The 21,015-nt window shown below is 37.8% G+C and overlaps 1 protein-coding gene across 1 annotated transcript in view; it reads left to right on the top strand.

Annotated features, from left to right (window-relative positions):
• Window positions 1-21,015, top strand: part of STARD9 (StAR related lipid transfer domain containing 9) — a 94,620-nt gene that overhangs the window by 58,910 nt on the left and 14,695 nt on the right. The window contains exons 21-23 of the mRNA XM_014063212.2: window positions 4,601-4,794; window positions 7,465-7,930; window positions 10,965-20,654. Of these exons, the coding sequence (XP_013918687.2) occupies window positions 4,601-4,794; window positions 7,465-7,930; window positions 10,965-20,654 (10,350 nt within the window). The remainder of the gene's footprint in view (window positions 1-4,600; window positions 4,795-7,464; window positions 7,931-10,964; window positions 20,655-21,015) is intronic.

Raw genomic sequence — 21,015 nt, 5'->3', positions numbered from 1 at the left:
CCAAAATGGTGATAAAATAGGCTAAAACTCACTTAACAACTACCTCGCTTTGCAACAGAAATTTGAGACTCAATTGTGATCATAAGTCGAAGACTACCTGTGTTTCAAAATCCTTCCCTGAAGAAGAAAATTGCCTAGCAATTATGGAAAAGTATATAAAGAAGTTTTCTTCATGCTAAAATTGGCAAATTAAAGACTTCCCGTAATGAAACTCCATTCCTGGTGACTATATAGACATGTTCATAAAATTTCCTTGGTAATGTCTGGAATTACTTTTAAACTCCCACTCTATTTTACAATCCCAAGCATTTCTAATGGTCTTCCATCCAAATACTAACCAGATTTCAGGCTTCTTTTTGGCTAGCCAGGATCAGCTTAGCCCGCATAACTGCGTAGTTTTCTTCATGCTTTCCTTTCCACATGTGGATTTATGTCTTTGGATTTGCACATTAAAGCTCTTGAATTTAAATGTCTGCAGACAGACTGCAGATAATACTCCAATAAATAGTGGAACCCGCTTACAGCAACAAAGCCAGCACTCCACACACACACACCAATATTTAAAGAAAGACGGCAGCTCTGATCACGCTTTGCTCGCACAAGCACAAAGCCGAAGGCACAAGCCTGAAGATAGCAAGTGGGACCTCGTCAAAACGTCGCCAAGGTTCTCTCAATCTTACATGGAAAAAGACCCGAATACGCCAAGACCTCTGTGTGTGTGTGTGTGTTTGTGCATGCTATCTTTATTCAAAGTACTCATATTTCAGATTTAAAGAATCATATTGTCCTTTCATAAACTTCAGCTGGGATAGGTTAGCAGATTTGCTAACTGCTCCTGTATCTGCAAAATGTAGGTTTCATTTGTGTGTGTGTGTAAGTATATATATGTGCACATAAAATTTAGAAAAACTTTATTATGAATATTTGTATACTTTTGAATTTTTATACCACAGTGTAGCCTTCCTGCTCCATTTAACAAATTCTAGAGTTTTATCCTAGCTGCATTATTTCACAAGAGTTAGCTGTAGAATTCCTAACTTAAATTTAATACCTCCTCCAGTATAGTTGTTACCGCTGGATCTTGTGCTTGGTTTATGATGTGGTTTTGGAAACTGACTCTTAATTGGATGGGTAGTTTAGGGAGGAGAGGAATTGAACAGGAATTCAAATTGCCTGATGCACCAATGTGTTGCAACCCAGATTCTAAAGGCTCTAACTGTCCAGCTTTCAATTATTTGGGAGAATGTGTAGCAGATTTATGATCTTTCCATACCGTTATGATTATAATCAAGCATTCAATAAAATCTACAAGAGGAAGAAAGAATTTTCCCGATAAAGCTTTTTCTTTAAAGAAGGCTGTGGGTTTAACAGATTATAGGGAATTTTGTGTGTGTGCTCATGTTGTGTTTTTGTGGATCAGTATTTGACTGCAGCAAAGCCCTTGGTTTCATTGACTCGGCAGATGCTGCCATAGCTACTAAAAACTGCATTATGCTGTAGTAGCCGCCAGATTCTGCATCAGCCTTAAAGGTGTTTTGTGAAGGGAGGAAGGAGTTATACAATAGGATTGCAGGAACTGATGACAAAACATCACAGAGAAAATACGATTGTATTGAAGGTTAATTTAGTGTGCTTGCTGTAAAATAGAAACAAGAACCCAGCTGTTTCTACAATCCTGGAAATATTCTCAATAATTAAATAGATATGGTTTTTAAAGGTCAGTTGAATTTTTAAAATTTGCATTGTTACTTTTTCTTAATATAAATACCAATGTTGTAATAATGCTGTCATGCTTATTTACTTGAAGAGGAATATGTGTTAATATTCCAGAAAGGCATTCTGTATTCCACATGCTTTAGTTGATGTTGGATCTGCATTTCTAATTCCAAAAATAGAAACAGAATACAGTCTTCTCTCTCTCTATTTTAGGATTATTTATCTTTTGATCTTATGTTTGAATTTGAAAGCAGTGGAGCTTAAGCAGTAAGGGGCATTGGGGGAGGGGAGCTTGAAATGCAGATATATGAGTGTCTGAAAGCATCTAAAATTGTTCCAGTACTTGGATGGCAATGTTTTTTTTTTAATCTGTAAAACAGCTGGCTGCTTGATTTAGAGATATGCTTTTAGAATGTAAAATGATTGGTTTATTTAGCATATGCACTTTGCATAGAATATTTGGAAAAAAGGAGTTGTAGATAAACAAAGCTAGAGTTCTAATTAAGGCTACACTATGATTTATTATCTATAAAATATATGTCAATCTAGTTATTGAAATTCATGTTTGTATTTTAAACATCAGAACCAATTGCGGTTTGACAGATATAACCCCAGGCCATAACATTTTTTAGTTCTCTACAGTAGTTTTATATTGTAATAGAGGTTCTAATGTATTCCACAATAACTATTGTCAGGATCACTGTATGAAACTTCCTTATCCACCAGCTTATTGCAATGACCTTTCTGTTCTCAATATGGAGATGACTGTACTGATTTTTTGGCTTGAATATGCTGACATCATTGGAACACCTTGCAGCAAAATACTCAGAATTCCCCATATGACAATAAATGTGTACCGCTGCTTTATATCACAATATTAACATACAATGTTATGCTTAGGAAAAACTGTCATCTCCTGACAAGGAATGCTTCTTAAAGTCCATAATCCTTTCTATTGTTCTGGTCATAAGCAAAATGTTTTGGTGACTACAAAGAAGATAATTACGTAGCCCTTCAGCTTTGTTCATACCCAATATCTGCTTCTAAAGTATTGAGATTTATCTAAATATCATAAGCTTCTCATTTAAAGTTACTAAAATCTGTTTTTCATTATTTTGTTTTAGTATATTTTGGATGTGTCTATGTTTCCAATTTTTATGTTTGGAGTGAGAAAGATAAAAGAGTTTTGACTAATGTAAAATACTAGAGGACTATAAAAGAAACTGGAGAAAGTATGATTTTGATTCAGGATAATCCACATACATTGATCTGTAAACCTAAAAACAATGACTGGGTTTGTACATCACATGAAACACAGCTGGTCAGTCATATTTTAGCCTAGTGTCTTGTATGAATCCAGTTAGTAGCTGTGAGCATTTCACAAATTTGATTAGTCCAAGTCTTTACAAGAATTCAGAAATATCAGGTAAAAGATAAACCAGGCAGGACTCTGGGAATATTGTCAGGCATGCTGGCCTCTCCCCAGCTATATTTCAACTACAGATAAATTACTACTTAAGCCTGATCTTCACGTGACACCTTAATCTGTCCGGAAGGGAAGTTTTGTAATATGTTATCGAGGTCACCTGCTTTCAGTATTCAGTATTGTAAGTATCCCTTTAATATTTTAAATGGAGTTTGGGATAAATGTGAAGAGAAATTAATAGTGTGGAATAAAACAGTAATATATTATCTTTAAAAAAACAGGGTCTTACTGCTTTTAGAAAGTGTTGACTCATCTGTGTTTATAGGCATCTGACAAATAAAAATGAGCTCTTGCAGCAAACAGGCACGGGAGATTTGCTTGCTTGTTTCTTTATTTTTTTCAGGCACAAAGAGCATAATTCAATCTTTTTGTTACTGGACCTTATACTGCCTGTTCTTTATGCTGATCATGTTCAAAACACTAGTAGAAGGTTAAAGACAGAAAAAGCCAGGTGGAATGAGAAAGGGGTTCAGAAACAGAGTGATGATTGAGGGGATGTGCTTGCACAAAAACAAGTGAAGACAATGTGCTTGTGCATAAAGAATTATCCCTTCTCTTTTGTAAAAAAAAAAAAGGAAGTTTTTCAACCCCCAAGGATTTTATCAGTTCACCCATCTTGCTAACAGAATGAAACAGGGAAGAATTCTCTTTCCTCTTCAATCTTCTGAACATCCCCCACAATCTACTGTGAATTGTCTGTCTATCTGTGAATAGGGGCCCAGGGGTTACACCCCCCCCAAAAAAGTGGTCCATGTTGTGAACATTTACTCATATGAAGAAACTACTCATAATGCGTACAGCCATCAGGTGTGATAATTGGAATTACACCTAGTATTTAGCATAGTATAATACATTTTACATTTTATGCAAGGTTAGAAGTGCAATTCTCCTCATTAAAGTTGGATTTAACAATAATTATAGTGATGACCAGTTTTTTTCCAATCTTATAAAACTGGGTGAGTGATATAAATACAGTATCATATTTAGATATTTAGATGCCAGCATTGTTAATTCATGAGGTTCTAAATGTAATTAGGTAATAAAATATTTCCTTGGGTTGAACCCAACAGTTAATGAGTTTGAGCCACATACAATGTAGGATTGATTACATGACTGGTGGCAAAGTAGAATAGTGGACGAGATTTATCTTCTGTTTAATGCAATGAGCAAAGAGAATTCTGACCTTACTATGACATCACACATCTGAACTAGTCTGCTCTCAGACTCACAAATGCATTTTATCATTTCAGCATATCATCTTTGCTATCCTTCACCAGTATTGAAATCTTTCATCATACAAATAGATGTTTCCATTTTTCCTGATTTAAAAGTTAGTCTGATAGAAAAGGATAGAAACATGTTTCTTTCTTTATTTAAAATATTTTTCAAATTTTCTAGCAATGAACGGAGAGATCTTGCATATGAAGAATGCCAGCCAAAGTTGAAAAACCATGAGATTCTTCAAAGCACGGAAATTCAACATCAGCAACAATATATTGAAGAATTACAGCAGCAAATCCTGGATGGGCAGATCAAAGCTGAGCAAGAGCTGGAGCATGATCAGGCAGTAATTGATCAGCAGATCAGAGAAAGTATGACATGCTTAGTTTTTTTACCTCTTATTAGAAGACCTCCAAGGTCCCTTCCAACTTTATTATTCTGTAAATATTCTGTAAGTCATCCAGGGAATGATTCAACATGTTTTTGTCCTATAACTGCTATCAGTGAGGAAGTATGGCAATAACAATCAAAAATCCACAGGTACATTCAATTTTGTAGTGTCCTACTGAGCTGTGGTGGTGCAGTGGTTAGACTGCAGTACTGCAAGCTACTTCTGCTGACTGCCGATTGCTAACAGTAAGCAGTTCAAATCTCACCAGATTCAAGGTTGACTCAGCCTTCCATCCTTCCGGGTTGGATAAAATGGGGACCCAGATTGTTGGGGGCAATAGGCTGACTTTGTAAACTGGTTAGAGAGGGCTGTAAAAGCACTGTGAAGCGTTATATAAGTCTAAGTGCTATTGCTATTCAGTCTTATTCTCATTTAAAAAAAATATTGATGATCATTGTGTTTTAAATATGCTAGCTTGTACTTCAAAAACCTCAGAACTTTTTCTATTTTTTTAAAAAAAAACTATTTTTGTCACAAAATAGACAATAGCTTACTTTCACATAATAAACAGTTACAGAAAATCTTAAGATCAGAAAAAAAATTAAAACTCCAAAATTGGGTAGCTATTTATGTTAATGTTTCTCACACACCTCCTTTGGTTACAGTTTAAGTAAGTAATTCAGAGCAGTAGCTTTCAGTACCACATCTTTTTCTAGAAGGATATAATAAAAGGTAGGCTCTGGTATATATCTGTTTAATTTGATTTCTTTTACCCTTTACACTGAATTAGGTAAAGCAGTACTGATGCCAGAAATCAGCCTTGCCAACTAGGTGCTATTTGCAATTTAGTTGTTGTTAATAATAACAAGATTAAACACTAATGAGATTGTGTAGAACAGCAAAATTTCAAGGCCCTTGACTTTGTTTCAAAGGCAATATAGGCAACAGATCACAGTTCATGGGATTACAAAAGCTATTTTGTACTGGTTGACTGATTGAATTTATTGCTCATCTCAGCCACATGACTCTAAGCAGCTCACAATACAAAATCCATAAAAATACAGATACAAAATAATATTATATAGCCAAAGCCCCTAAAAGATGATATCTAATGGGAAAAAAATAATGCCTTCATTACCAGCTTGGTCCCAATGCCTGAGGTCTTCAAGGCTTTCTAAAAAAAAATTAATAGGGTTGGGGGCATCTGAATCTCAGGGATACTACTATTGCCTGACTATTTAATTTTTTGAAATGAAATGGGGGGGAAAATCAAATGCATGAAATATAATTCATAAGAAAAAGATTATGAAAACTTAACAGCATATAGTATTTGTTAGCCTTTAAAATGCTGTAGGACTATCTGATATTTTGCCTACAAAAGAATAGCATTGACATTTTCCTGGATAAAATCAACATAAGATGTAATTTAGAGTATTTTTTAGAGTATTTATTAACACTTATAGGCCGCCCTTTTCCCTGAGGGGACTCAGGGCGGCTTACATAAAATGAGGGGGAAGGGATATACAAACAATAACACATACAATACATAAAGTAAAATAATAAGCAACATTCATTCATCATTCGGGTGGGGGCAGTTATCTTTGTCCCCAGACCTGACGGGCTAGCCAGGTCTTAAGGGCTGTGCGGAAGGCCTGGACGGTGGTGAGGGTACGAATCTCCACGGGGAGATCGTTCCAAAGGGTCGGAGCTACTACTGAGAAGGCTCTCCTCCTTGTAGTTGCCAGTCAGCACTGACTGGCAGATGGAACTCGGAGGAGGCCCAATCTATGTGATCTAATTGGTCGCAGGGAGGTAATTGGCAGAAGGCGGTCTCTCAAGTACGCAGACCCACTACCATGAAGGGCTTTATGAGTGACAAGTAGCACCTTGAAGCGCACCCGGAGATCAACAGGTAGCCAGCGCAGCTCGCGGAGGATAGGTGTTATGTGGGTGAACCGAGGTGCACCCACAATCACTCGCGCGGCTGCGTTCTGGACTAGCTGAAGTCGCCGGATGCTCTTCAAGGGCAGCCCCATGTAGAGCACATTGCAGTATTCCAGCCTAGAGGTCACAAGGGCCCGAGTGACTGTTGTGAGAGCCTCCCGGTTCAGGTAGGGTCGCAACTGGCGCACCAGGCGAACCTGGGCAAATGCCCCCCTGGTCACAGCCGTCAAATGATGGTCGAAAGTCAGCTGTGGGTCCAGGAGGACTCCCAAGTTGCGAACCCTCTCTGAGGGGTGTAGAATTTGACCCCCCAGCCTGAGCGATGGAACACTGGTCGAATTATTGGGAGGAAAACACAACAGCCACTCGGTCTTCTCCGGGTTGAGTACAAGCTTGTTAGCCCTCATCCAGTCCATAACGGCTTCAAGACCCCGGTTCATCACGTCCACCGCTTCATTGAGTTGGCACGGGGCGGACAGATACAACTGGGTATCGTCCACATATTGATGGTATCTTATCCCGTGCCTTCGAATGATCTCACCCAGCGGTTTCATGTAGATGTTGAATAGTAGGGGGGATAAGACCGAACCCTGCGGCACCCCAATTTAATGTTACATTAATTCCTAAATCAATCCTGTCTGTTGATAATTAGGAAGATGGTAAAAGCAAGAGCACTTCTTAATTTTTGCATTTTGTTTGTTCCTAGATCGACAGTGGCTCATTGATGAAAAGAAACTTTTGGCTAGCCAGGAGCAGCGGGAGTCTGCTGTGCAGACTGAGGTCAAATCCTACGCTGAAGCTGGAGTTCAGCATGAATCAGAATTGGAGATTGGCCCTTCCTTGGCAGAGCAGAACAAGAAGAAATTAGTGCAGCTAGAACTTTTACGAAAATACTCTTTGAAGAAAGCAGAAAGGCATTTGAGTCAAAAGAAGCTCAAACTGCATTTGGAGAGGATTGTGAAGAAGCAGAAATTGTTAGAAGCAAAGAAAAACCTGGAATGGTTAGAAGCTACTTGCTGGGTCAGCAGAAACAATGTGATATCTCTGCAGTTCTTGAATCAAGATACCAGCATTAAGTCTTCAAACTGCAAACGTCCATGGCCAAGATCAAACCCAGAACCTTTGCAATGCCAAAGGAAGACTTGCTTAAAACCTCAGTCACCACAATCCAGGTAAATAACATTTATACTTAGCTTTTAATGTATGTGTGAGTGCATGTAGAAACTGATGGATATAAATGCCCTGGCAAGGCATTGACTTCCTCTCTGATTTACGTACTTAGACTTTTCTGGGCTTCCAGAAGGATACAGGGAGGGCATGGAGCTATCTCACACATGTCAGAATGTACCCTACACACCATCCTTTCTTCTTCTGTGGAATCAAAAGGCTAAAACAAATCCCAGATAACATCACAAGACACTACTTCATTCACCTCCTCTAACCTCACCCACGCAGAGTGCATGCCAGAGTGAATTTAAGTAGTTATAGCCTTGAATCGATGTCCCAAGTGGGAAGTTTCACTTTCTTTTTGCCCACTAAAAATGGGCAGATTACCCTAAGAAATGCTGTTGAGGCACATTCCACAAACACAATGAAGTTGCATTTCTACATTCAAGGATAAACTAACCAGTGTCAACATTGGTTCAGTCCTGTATTCTCGCACAATACTCCTAACATCATAGTCATTTGATTTCCAAGAGCTTATCAGTAAACCAAGAATATTCCCCCCAATTAATGGAAACAAAAAGGCCTCTTGAGGCAACCTCATTTAACATTCTGGCCACCTCTATGTTTCAGAGTTCAATTAGGAGTCAATGGAATCTTCTGCCAGGTTGTTGGAAAATCCATAGGAACTTGGAGAAATCTATCTTGGTCTATCAGGCAAAACCATCCTAATCAGTCCATCTGTGCAGGTGATCAGGAGTGATGAACCTCATCACAGAAAAGGATTAAGTCTAACATCCTCTAATATCAAATCAACAGATTTCAGAAGTGAAATCTGAACAAACTCACGGTTGCCATGTTGGCTGTTAATTCTTGATGCTTCATATTACCTTTATAGGGCATGAAGCCTGCCAGCATCAAAAGCTGAGGGACCTCTACCATGAGCTCCACAACAAGGTCTGTTAGCTTAGGAAAGTATTCTGCCATGCTTCAATCTGGTGGACTCTCCCTCAATCAGCAGCAGTCATCCTTGACCCTATAGCGTTTACACATACGTCACAGGACACTTGCATATTCTCTATTAACTGACAGCAGCCACCCCAACCTGGGAGTGTTCATGCTGTACCAGACTTTGTGGGCCACTCGCACACCCTCCCTTACCTGTCAGCAGTCACCTCTTGTCCTGCTGCATTAGCACTGCACCTCATGGGCTATTTTCGGACCCTTCCTCACCCGTCAGAAGCCACCTCCAGTCCCACAACCCTTGTGCTACACTTCACATTGCACTTTTTATACTTGCTGGCTTTCTTACAAGCCACCTGGGACTTGCTCAATGAGCTGCAATCCTTGCTTAATGATGGGAAGGGAGCATGCCAAGATTACTGTCACTAAGTAGTGTGATTATTTTTATTTTATTTATTAGATTTGTGTGCCATCATTTTGTCTAGATGTGACAGCAACCACATTGTTTAGCAGCAGAAATTCTGGTCCCAATGACCATTATTAACCAACGATTCCCTGTACATTTTTTAAAACCCTAAAATCCTTTATATATTTCATTAGAGAGAAAATGTGCCTATCTAGACAAACCTCTGTTGAGACAAGCTCCTGTCAACTCATGTCTGATCTCAGTTAGTGGGAGAATCTAAAGCAGGAAATAGCTAGCTCAACATTAACACAATCTCCCAACCGGTAAATACCATGTTTCTTTGTGCAACATGACATTTCCTGACAGACTTCAAAAGTAATCCTACTTAGACATATTGCAGTGAAGTCCACATAATCCTATCAGTGTAATAAAAATTACAAATGTTAATATGATATGATATTTTTAAAAGCATTTGTTTCTAGCTGTATGATGTCGCTTCAAAGTTTTATAGACTTTGTCTAAATCTTCACCATTAAGTACCTTCATTTTATCTATTTTGTGCCTCCTTCCCCCCATCCCATCTATACTAACAGGAACTCTGATTAGTGAACAGAGATAAAAATGAAAAACAGTTTACAAACTATTAAAAGAAATCTATGAGAATCTCATTAAATCTGAATACCAATTTATTGGACTCACCAACATTAGAGTTCCATTAACCTCTGAGTCCCAATGCCTGGGAGAATAGCCAGGTCTTCATGACCTTCTGGAAGGCCAACAAGTATGTCCATTTCTCAATGGGGATGCTGTTCCATGAGACAGATATCATGACAGAGAAAGCAGGTTCCTTAGGACCTCTCAAGTGATGCTGCTGCATTGATGGGACCTGAAGAAAGCTCCTTGGGCTGATCTGGTGGGACAAGCTGTAGGCATCAGGCATTCCCAAGTAACCTGTCGCCATGCCACCAAGGATTTTAAAGGTGACAGCCAGCACTTAAAAGTAGACATTCTTTCAGGCAATGTAAAAGTATGAAATAAATTAACAGTTATTTGCATCTGATTAACAAAGGGCAATTTATGGAATGAGAAAAGTTTGTCTAGTGAAAAAAAATCCTCACGGATAGTCTGGGACAAATTATGCTTCTATATGAAATATCTCTCCTTTTTTATTCTAATTATATAGAATTCTATACCTCAAATGATATAATACAAAGTTGGGGGTGGCATTTTTCAATGTAAAAGCCTAAATTCAACATCAGAAATCCTCCAGACTTCATTAATCAACCCATAATGTGTTAAGATAACCTGGTTAGGCAAGCCTTAGTCATTGAGAGCTTCTAAAATTTCTTACTGGTTCCAATAACTAAAATGAGCCCTTGCCCCGGAGTTATTTTGTTCTCCATACAAATTGTTTGGGAATAAGAATTGAATATAGGAATGAAGATAATGCCACATTATTAATTTAGTGTACATATGTATGTATTTTTTTTTGGTTAGATGACAAAGTCGTACTATAAACAGTTAGCATAGCTCTTCCTGGTTTCTTGTCTCAATCTGTCTAATCACAGAGCACTCTCTTAGTTCCTGTATAAATGTCTGTAGCAGGATAATTGCCTTTCAAATTCATTGCAAAGTATGGGAAACTTATTCTCAAATTGTTTTTTTTTCTACAGTATTTTCTTGAAGAGCAATCCCTCTCGGATATCTACCTCAGCACATAATTACGCATGCTCCATAATCAATCCACCAAGAAAATCTCCGTCTGCAGAATATTTTCCCAGAGCAGTCCAAGAACATTCCAGAAGAAATACTCACAAGGAAAAAGATGGATCTTTCTTAACACAGAAACAGATAATCAAAAAACAGGATATCTATTTCAGAAATAAAGGAGTAGTGGAAAATAACTGTAATAATACAGAAGTCATTTATTTTGATAAACATAAGCAAACAATGGAGAGATCAGATAATAGCTTAAGACCAACCAGATCTAAAGCCCAGAGATCAAAGGCCTCTACAACAGATCATTTTAAGGAAAAGCATGAACCTGAAACAAAGAAGGAAGGGTCTGAAATTAAAGAACTAGAATTAATTCAAGACTTAGAAAATAATGCAGCTCAGGAAGCCAGTAAAAAAATTCAGGTGGATAAAAGAAAAAAGCACCAAAGTTCATTTCCTGGAAATTCTGTTAAGAAACTTAAAAAATCATCAATATATGGTAAACCATTTCTTCAACAACAGACCCAGACCCCAAAGAACTTTAAAAAGGGTTCAGTGGACAAACATTCATTAGAAAAGCACGAATTCTTACCTTCGGCAAGAAGCCTTAATAATCTAAATAGTCATGTATCACTTTGTCATGGAAAAAGAAGATGGCGTAGTGCTGAAATGCTGAATGATAGAATCTCCAAAATGGTCCATGATCCACTGATCAGCTGGCAAGAAGGTGAGGATGTTGAGTTTTCTGACACAGATAGTAATTATTCTGTGGATTCCCTTTCATGTGCTACTTCAGAAGTCTTGACAAGACAATTGAGTCATCTGAAGGAATCAGCTCAAATAGACACTGTGGAATTAGAAGGTTCAGAAAGTGATGACAGCCAAATGTCACAAGATTCACTTACAGAAAAGGAAAACAACGCCGAAAGCCAAGATATGAATGATTCTTCTAAAATACATCCAGAACCTATTAAGGTCTGCAAAGGCGAGCGTGATCAATCTCTCTCACAGTTAACAAGCACATCCACATCAGGCGATCTGACTATCAATGCAAGAAGCTTTTCTCTGGATAGCTTAGGTGATGCTGATGAGGTGTCAGATCTTGCAGAAGAATCTAAACTAGATTCATACGATGAAGTGCCAGCGGAAGTTTTTTGGAAATTGCAAAACCTAAGGTCAGACTGTGTTGTGAGTGATGAACAGAACAAGCTTGAGCTCTGTAGTGAAACTAGTGCATTGAGTCTCAATGCAAGTTCTTTTTACTTAGATGTCAATTCACAGTTTAGTTCTGTTTGTGATCAAACACCGAACAAAATGAAAATAAGTTTCTCAGGTCAAGGTGGCTCAGCAGATCAAGGGTCTCACACTGACGGTGAAAATCTTCCAGTTTTGACAGATGCTTGGCTGTCCAACAATTTGAAAAATCAAACGAATAGACCTATAATAACTGTTCCCACCTCTCAAGACCATTCAGAATTTTGGGTTGCTCAGATGTACCCTGCTAATAAATCGAGCTACTTGATAAAAAGGGATGATGTAAGACAATCAGCTGCTGAATTATCATTTGTTACTTGCTATAACAAACCCCGTCAGATTGAAATGCTAATTTCATCTACAGCACCATCAGTACCTTTACCAGAAACAAGGAAACATCTTGAAGTTGAAGCTGCAGAAGACACATCATTGTTTTCTTTTTCAAGCAAAAATACATCATTTGGTCATATTTCCACATTTCCTACAAAACCGTGTTACAGTGAGGCTGCCTCTTTATCCACATCTAATTGTCAACAGCCACATGGTTTATCTGAAGCAGGATCCACCTGTGAATGGAAAGAAACATCCAGCTGTTTGAAACCAGTCCTAGAGTCTGTTTCTTCACCTTATTCAGAGATTTCCCGAGATCAAGATTTTAAAAACAATCTTTTAACATCTGTCCCAAATGCTCCTATTTTACAGAAAGAAGAAATTTATATAAATACTAATTTTAAAGAATGTCTTTTTAGGACAATTGAAAAGGGAGATGCCAATTCTGATTCAGATAGTAACACAAGAGACTCAAAAACAGTTGAGTTAAACCACATAGGTAAAGTGGCCCTTCACTCCAGTGACCAGTTTGCAACATTAATGCAGATCCCTGAAGCTGAAAAAGACAATATGCAAGAGAGCAGGGATGCCCTGAGAGAATCTGCTTTAGAGGTTCCCTCATTTAGAGAAGTGAAAGAAGTACCTCGAGCTGAAGGATGGGATTCAGAAAATAAATCTGAATTGCAGACAAAAGGTTTAATGAATGGTTCCTCTTCAAGCTTAAAAGTTGATTATTCTGGAAAAAATGTAAGTCACAAAGCTTTCCCAACTTTGAATGCTGGGAATATGATGGAGAAGAGCAGCGAGAGGGACAAATGCAACATGAATTCTGCTTCCAAGCCAGGAACACCTTTATCTGTGGATTTTGTGATGGAAAAATCAGTGCACTTCAATGTAGAGCGAAGTGAGAAAAAAACTAATACTTCACTTGATTGTTCTTGTGAAACAAGTGAAAAATTTACTCCACAGTTCAACTCAGCTATGTGTTATGAAAACATACCTAGAATTAAGGATGTTTGTCAGATGAGTACTTCTTCAATGGAAAATAATAGCAATCATCCAGATCAGAAACACCCAGAAGTAGCTAATCGTCTTGTGTGTAACTCCATTCACTCTGGAAAGAACACAAGTTGTTGCACACCTGCAGTAGGAGAGCAAAAAGAAACTCCAGATTTGCATTATTCATTTAATAAAAACTATTGCTTGGGAGCAGGACTGCATTCTGGTCTATCCAGAAATAACACCGGAAATGACTCTAGAGGAACTTTGAGAGAAGATGAACTTTTACCAGTCACAGCTTCTCAAAACTTCTGCCTGTATATCAATGAAACGTCCAACAATCCAAAAGACTCTGTTGAGAGAAAAATCCATTGGAGGTCAGAGGGAAACCAGGCTGAATACAATAATACAATCATAAACTCTGAAGAACTCAATAAGCTAGTAATTAGTATCAGAGAGCTGGAATGTGACATGTTAGAAATGAAACTTAATCAAAATAAACGTTTACATGGTTACTGTACACTTGAAGCATTAGAAAGCAGACGAAACTCTGAAGCCTCTAATTTGATTCAGAGACCCAAGAGTGATCATGAGAAATGTTGCCCAAACCAATCTGTAATGGGAGCAGTAGAGGATGAAGAGAAGATCCAGCTCACTGATTCTAGTGAAGATCTGTGTGCGTCAGAGCTAACAATGAAGGGTGAGAGTAACATCTGCATACCCACTATTAATCATCATAGAATCCAAGAAAAAGGAAAACAAAATATTTTTCCTGATGCTATAAAAGAAAGCTGTCAAAGCACAGAAGAGTTTTCTGACACATTTGACCAACTAGTTAAAAATGATATTGGTACAGAAAATATCCATGGCTCTGAGCCATTCGCGACTGCAGAAACCATGAAACATAGGCAAGATAATAATTTAAGCTACAGTGCAGATAAAAATACGTATCATAATAATGAGATCTTTTCAAAAGAAATCTTAACAGAATATCCTAATGCTATTCAGGAAGATAAAGTTGATAGGGAAATAAACTATTCTGAAGGAGTAGATAAAGAACAAAGAGAGGCAAGAAAAAATGAGGAATGTGCAAATTCAAAATTAACTGGGTTACAACTTGCTGAAAATACCATTTTGCTGCAAGAAAATCAGACTCTATGTTTTACTGATTGTGGTAAGAGAACAAAATATGATCCTGCTGAAATACCAGAAATATACTTCACTGCTTCTAAATTGGAAGAACAAGATGATGAACTTGATTTACCAGACATGTGTATTAATAGCATTGAAACACACAATGAGAAAGGATCAGCAAATCTTTGGAATCATGTGAGTGAAATACTGAAGGACAATAATGATAGTGCTAATTTAGGGGATAATAAAGGTGTCACTGAATGGTATGGAATTAAAAAAGAGCTCAAACAAGTTGAAAGCATTAACGCACCTCAATCTTCCACAGATTATTCTCAGACTTCTATTTCAGAACACTGTGATAAGTTTGTTGGAAACAGTCTTGATGCTTATAAATCTATACCAAGGTGCTACCTTCCTAAGGAAAATGAGCCAGTGCATTTGATAAACCCAGGACAAGTATGTATACCTGAGGTTCAGTCTCAAACCATCAAGGCACAAACCATGCATACTTTCAAAGCAGAAAAGGAAAGGGGGTGTTTTAAAGAAAATAATAGAAATCCAGAACAGGATATCTTCCAAGATCAAGTTTTACCAGGAAACATAGGCAGTTACTGCTATTCAGATAGCGAGGCATCTTTAAATGAAGTATCAAAACAAAAAGAATTGCTACCTCACATCTTTTCAAGGAATGATGCCAATACTGTTGATAACTTGATGCCAGTTAGCCAAAGAGATGCACCACAAAATATAAATCAAGATTATGATTTAACTTCAGTCACTGTTAAAGGATTTTCCCATGGTCCCACACAAAGTCTTCTGTTACAAACAGAAATTACACATGGAGAAAATAGGAACATTGATACTAATACAACAAATGATCTTACACTGCCATTGAGCAATAATGTCTGCAATGAAGTACTTCAGTATTATGATACAGAAATAAAGAGTAATGGGAAAGCTGGAAGACTATCTTCTGTTGACAAAGAGGAAATAGCTAAATCTGTAGATGATTTAATGTTAAATAAAACTTTAAATTATTCTGTGTCTGAGCAAAGTCCTAATAAGCAAGGCACATCTTCCAAATTTATGGAAAGCCATAAATCATTGGATTATGCTTCTGTTGACAACACACAAAACAATGTTTTCCCTCACGAAAGGTTGGACTCTTCTATAAATCACAATGTAGGTAACTTTCATGAAGAGTCTGAACAGTTGTTGAATTCATTCAATATACCTCCTAAAGAAAGTACTACATCGGGCTCAATAATTACTGAAAAAAATGTCTTCACTTCAGTATTCAGAGGTGAGTTAGAAGAAACGACATATTCTTTTCAAGATTGTTTTGAGAATAGTGTCAGCCAGAAAGAGGTAGACTCATCAGTGCAATATAATCAGGAAAATAAATGCCTTATTTCCACATGCGTTGAAAATGAATGCACAGCCAATGTTGAAAAATGTAATGAATTTCGGGGATGTCAAACAGAAACCACAGAAAGTCTTGCATGCAGAATGTCTCATGATTTCTCTATAGAAAATAACACTGTAGCATCCTCTGAAGTTGGTGAAACTCTTTTAGGAAATTCTGACAAATTCATATGGGAAAATACTCATTGTATGAAAGACTATAGTTCTGGATGTAATATGAATACATGTATGTCTGGCTACTCTGCCAGACACTTGAATACACTAGCTACAGATGATCTTTATTTTAAAGAGAGTAAAGTGTCTGATTGTCCGGTATCAAGTGCAGAGGATTATGCTTTATGTCAACAAGATAGCAAAATTGATGGGCGTGGTGATTGTATTGAAGAGATCTATGAAAATAAAAAACAAGATCAAAATGATTTCCCTGAATGTGTGTGCGACCAAGAAAATGCCTCTTTACAATCTGACATTTACACAACTAGAACAGAAACAAAATTACCAGAAAAAAACTTGCTTACTCCTCAACATGTTAATGAAAGGAGCAGCCATGAAACAGCACCTCCTAAATGTTCTGTGGAAGATTTTTCAGCTTGCATTTTATTTAAAGATGCCAACCCGCCAAAATCCCAAGAGGGTTCCTCATGTTCTACATGTAGTTCATCTACCAACTCACAGCACAATTCTTTGACTTCCAGTTTGTCAGCTACATTTCAACTCCAAGAAAATAACTCGATTGGTCACCAGGATTTGCCAGATAGTTGTTTCTCATCTTCAGAAACATCTCTTAAAAGCAACACAAGTCTCAATGAGACTCTGATACCTGCTGCTTTAAACCCAGGTCCCTTAAACTGTCCCTCACTTACTGCCAGCCAATGTGAAGATTCTGAAATCCTTAACCCGCCATTGCGTACTTCAGAAACAATTATTTTTTATGCAGAAGGAAATGAATGCCTCCCGTTATCTAGCTGTCAAAGAAACTCTATTTTAGATTGCAGTGGAATACATAATTTTAAGTCTGAGAAAAAATGCCATGAAGTAACTGATTGTCCTGAACCCCCGAATAATATTTTACCACAAAAAGAATGCTTGAAAGATAGTGACAAAACTTTATACCACAATTTAAATACAAACCTTGGTTTACAAAGAGAGCAGAGTACACTATATTTAAATAGCAGCGTGGATGCAATAAATGTTTCTACTACAGAAATAGGTAACTCTCAAACAACTGCATGTAAGATGATAAAGGCTGAGAGAGAAATTTTGATATCAGACGAACTGAACAATTCAAGGAAACACGATAGAATTCCTTCCAGATATTTCTCAATAAATGACTGTTTAACTTTGCAAGAGGAGCATGCACCGGCCGTACAGAAGAATAAAAATAACATTTACACTTCACAGAATGCAAAGAGAATGAAAAAAGATACACAGTGGCCAGATTTGCAGAGTCATAGCTTATCAGCACCAGTGATTGCTACTTCTGTTGTCGAATGTGCTTCAGAAACGTCCGAAGAAGACATGTCTGTGCATCCAGCTTCTAAGTCATTACAAGAATTAAATATGAGCATTGAGCCGCCCTCTCCAACTGAGGATGACCTGTGCAGTACTAAAAGCTTATCAAAATTGAAAACAGAGAATGTCCCAAGTAATTTTAAACCCAGGTTTCAAAAAAAATCTATTGTAGCCCAAGGAGACTATAAAGAACAATCTCAAGATGTTCCTTCTTCAGATTCATCTCCAGTTTCTTGCCTAAAAGCTGTTGCTTACTCTGTTGATAATCTTACAGATATAGAAGCAAATAAATGCTTGAGTAGCATTACGCCGCTGCATGATTATATAAACAAAAATAATGAACCGAGATATCAATTGGAGGCAACAAATGAACTAGATAAAGATAATAATGATTCAATGCACTTTAATTCGAGTGATATAAACCCTTACATACACCCATGGCAGCAAGATGAATGTTGCAAGATGGGTTGGAAACAATATGTATTTGGAAGTGCAAGTGATGTTTCCGGCAATCCTCCTCCACTGAGCTTGGATAATCAAACTGTTATAAGATGTTCCAGTGTGGATAATGGTTTGAACTCTCAAAATTCTCCATTCCATTCTCATCTCAGTTCATATGCTATTGCAAGAATGTTGTCCAGCACCCTTAGTAGTACCGAAGATCTCCAAAGGTGGGATGTTGCAAGAGAAAGTTTCGATTCTACGCATTCTGATGGAAATGACAAACGTGATACAAATATTTCTCAGGATGAACTTGAAAACACACCAGAAAATTGCATTTCCGGTTGTGAAAATGTTCTTCCAGATATGAGATGCACTCAACAATCTGAAAATACTTCCACACCAGTTGATGAAATTGTTCTATTCTACCCCACTAAAACAAATTTACCATATAATAAACAGCAAGAAATAGTTATTTGTGATCGGGAAACACAGACAGAAGCTCCAGCAAAGCATAAGAGACAGAAGAGACATCGCAGAAGCTATACAGACCTACCTGCAAGAAAACCTGAGCCAAGCAACAGTTCATTCCAAGAACCTTCTTCTTGGTCAAGCGTGCAGAACATTTCCATGCATCTTTCACAGCTTCTTCACAACACCTCTGAGCTGCTTGGAAATTTGTCCTTTCAAAAAATAAAGGACGACAAACCAAATTACCATAAAGCAGTTGAACAGAGAACAAGCTTTGGCATGTTTGATCGCCATACTCAAACAACCGAAGACATAGGCATTCAAACTGATATTTTAGGACATCCTCGAAATACAATTGAGGACAGACAAACTGATGCTAATATGAAAACCGAGCTAGTGAAATCTCAAGAAGTAAATGTTATTGTGAAACTAGTACATCCAGATACTATAAGTCTACCTAAGGAAAGAATATCAAAAACCAAAGGAAAGAAATTGCTGAGTATGCCTGACATAAGAAGTCATGATGTTGATACTCAAGAACATTATTATATGCCTCAATCTATTTTAGGTATGCATTCCAGTTCTTCTTCAGAAGTGCCTAAAACACCATTAACTATTTCATCAACACCTGCTTTCAATAGTCCCAAAGTATATCCAACTGCACCCCCATTATATAATTCTAGACGTAAGTCTTCAGCTTCTGCTGTTAGTAGTCCTGCTTCTTGTAGCTCTCTGTCTCCCAACTGTTACTTTCAAGATGATAATCCTATTGATAAAACTGGCATTTCAGAAAGAAGGCAACTGTATGCGAAAAACAACTTGCTAGTTGACAGAGCTTCTTCCCCTATTTTGATACTAAGTGCAAGTCCAATCAACCAGCAAACTACATCAGAGATTTCAACTAGTTTTTCCAAAGCATCATCTGGGAAACAGGTGAAAAGTACTGATAATTCAGGAACTGATTTTAAGAAAAAGGATTCAGATCTACAGTATAATAGGTGTTCTTGGGAATCATGTCTTGATACTTGTTCACATGCTGAGATAGACAGTGAGTCTACCACACCTAGAGAGAGCAAGGATGTTCATAAAAGATCTGGAAATGGCTTGGATAAAAACATGACCAAAGTGCTTTCCAAAAAAGGTACTTCAAAACAAAAGCAAAGATTGACCATTGACACACATACTGCAGTTCACAGTGAAAGACTTTATCACTCAAGCAGTACTTTAGAACTTTCTAGCCATGGGGAATATATAATTGATGATCATGGAGAAACCCTTCCCACAGAACATTCATTTCATCACACACGAGCCATGAGAAGGGCAAGAAACTTCTCGGGAGAAATTAAAAGTGGAAACTCCATTAGAAATTCAGAATGTTCACCATCTAAGAGGTCTTTACCAAAATCTTTAAATGAGCTTCATACCTCTTCTTGTGTAAAATCTGAAGAAACCCATGAATGTGTTCTTGATTCTTCTCAACCATGCCCCCATATCTGGAGAAATGAGAAGGGTGGTTCTTTACTCAGGTCAGAAATGAGTGACATGCAAGACGATAATGATGTTGATGAAGAGGATGATGATGATGACGATGATACAAAAACAGGATCTGATATTGATAGTGTATGTAATACTGAAATCTTGCTAAATGGAAACACTTCGTTAGTAAAGGCCCACAGACATCGAAGTTACAGTCTTCGTGACCTGCCCATGCACAATAAATTCAGCAATTGGTGTGGTGTGAAGGGTGCTCCTCACTCTTCCTTAACTAGCCTGACATTGAGTGCTAGCGATATCCACAGCCAGACAGAAGGGAAATCAGTTAACAGAAGAACCACTGAAATAGAAGAGAGATTTCTACTTAGCGAAAGGAGAGCCAGAGAGATTGAGAGACTAAGAAGAGAGCGTGCCCAGGTTATGGCTGGAATACATTTAGATATGAGTCAGCAACCTCTTACTGTGGAACTCACGGAAGCAAAGTTAACCTATGGGATTGGTGAAACCGATGCACAACTCAGGATTCTTCAGAATATAGTTGGTGAGGAATTGACAGCAGTGCCCACAAAGCAGCAGCTTTACGAAAGGTAACTATTTTCTCAACATTACAGATTGGCTAAATACAGCAGGAGTTTGACATTCAGGTGGTCCCCGACTAACGAGCACAATTGTGCTAAAATTTTCTTTGCTAAGCAAAACAGTTGTTAAAGGAGTTTTTGCCCCACTGTATGACCTTTCTTGACATGGTTGTCAATCACTACAGTTGTTAAATTAGTAACCCCGTCGGTTACGTGAATCTGGCTTACCCATTGATTCTGCTTGTCAAAAAGTTGCAAAAGGTGAACCCATGATCTTGGAACACTGCGGTTCTCATAAGTCTAAGTCAGTTTCCAAGTGTCTGGATTTTAATCATGTGACCATGGGGATCATGGAATAGTTGTAAATGTG

The sequence above is a fragment of the Thamnophis sirtalis genome, unplaced genomic scaffold (genome assembly GCF_051295495.1).
Source record: "Thamnophis sirtalis isolate CommonGarterSnake01/CBP01778 unplaced genomic scaffold, rThaSir2_p1.2 scaffold_1, whole genome shotgun sequence".
NCBI lineage: Eukaryota > Metazoa > Chordata > Lepidosauria > Squamata > Natricidae > Thamnophis > Thamnophis sirtalis.
The sequence above is the reverse complement of the archived record's forward strand: the minus strand, read 5'-3'. Positions and strand labels throughout refer to the sequence as shown.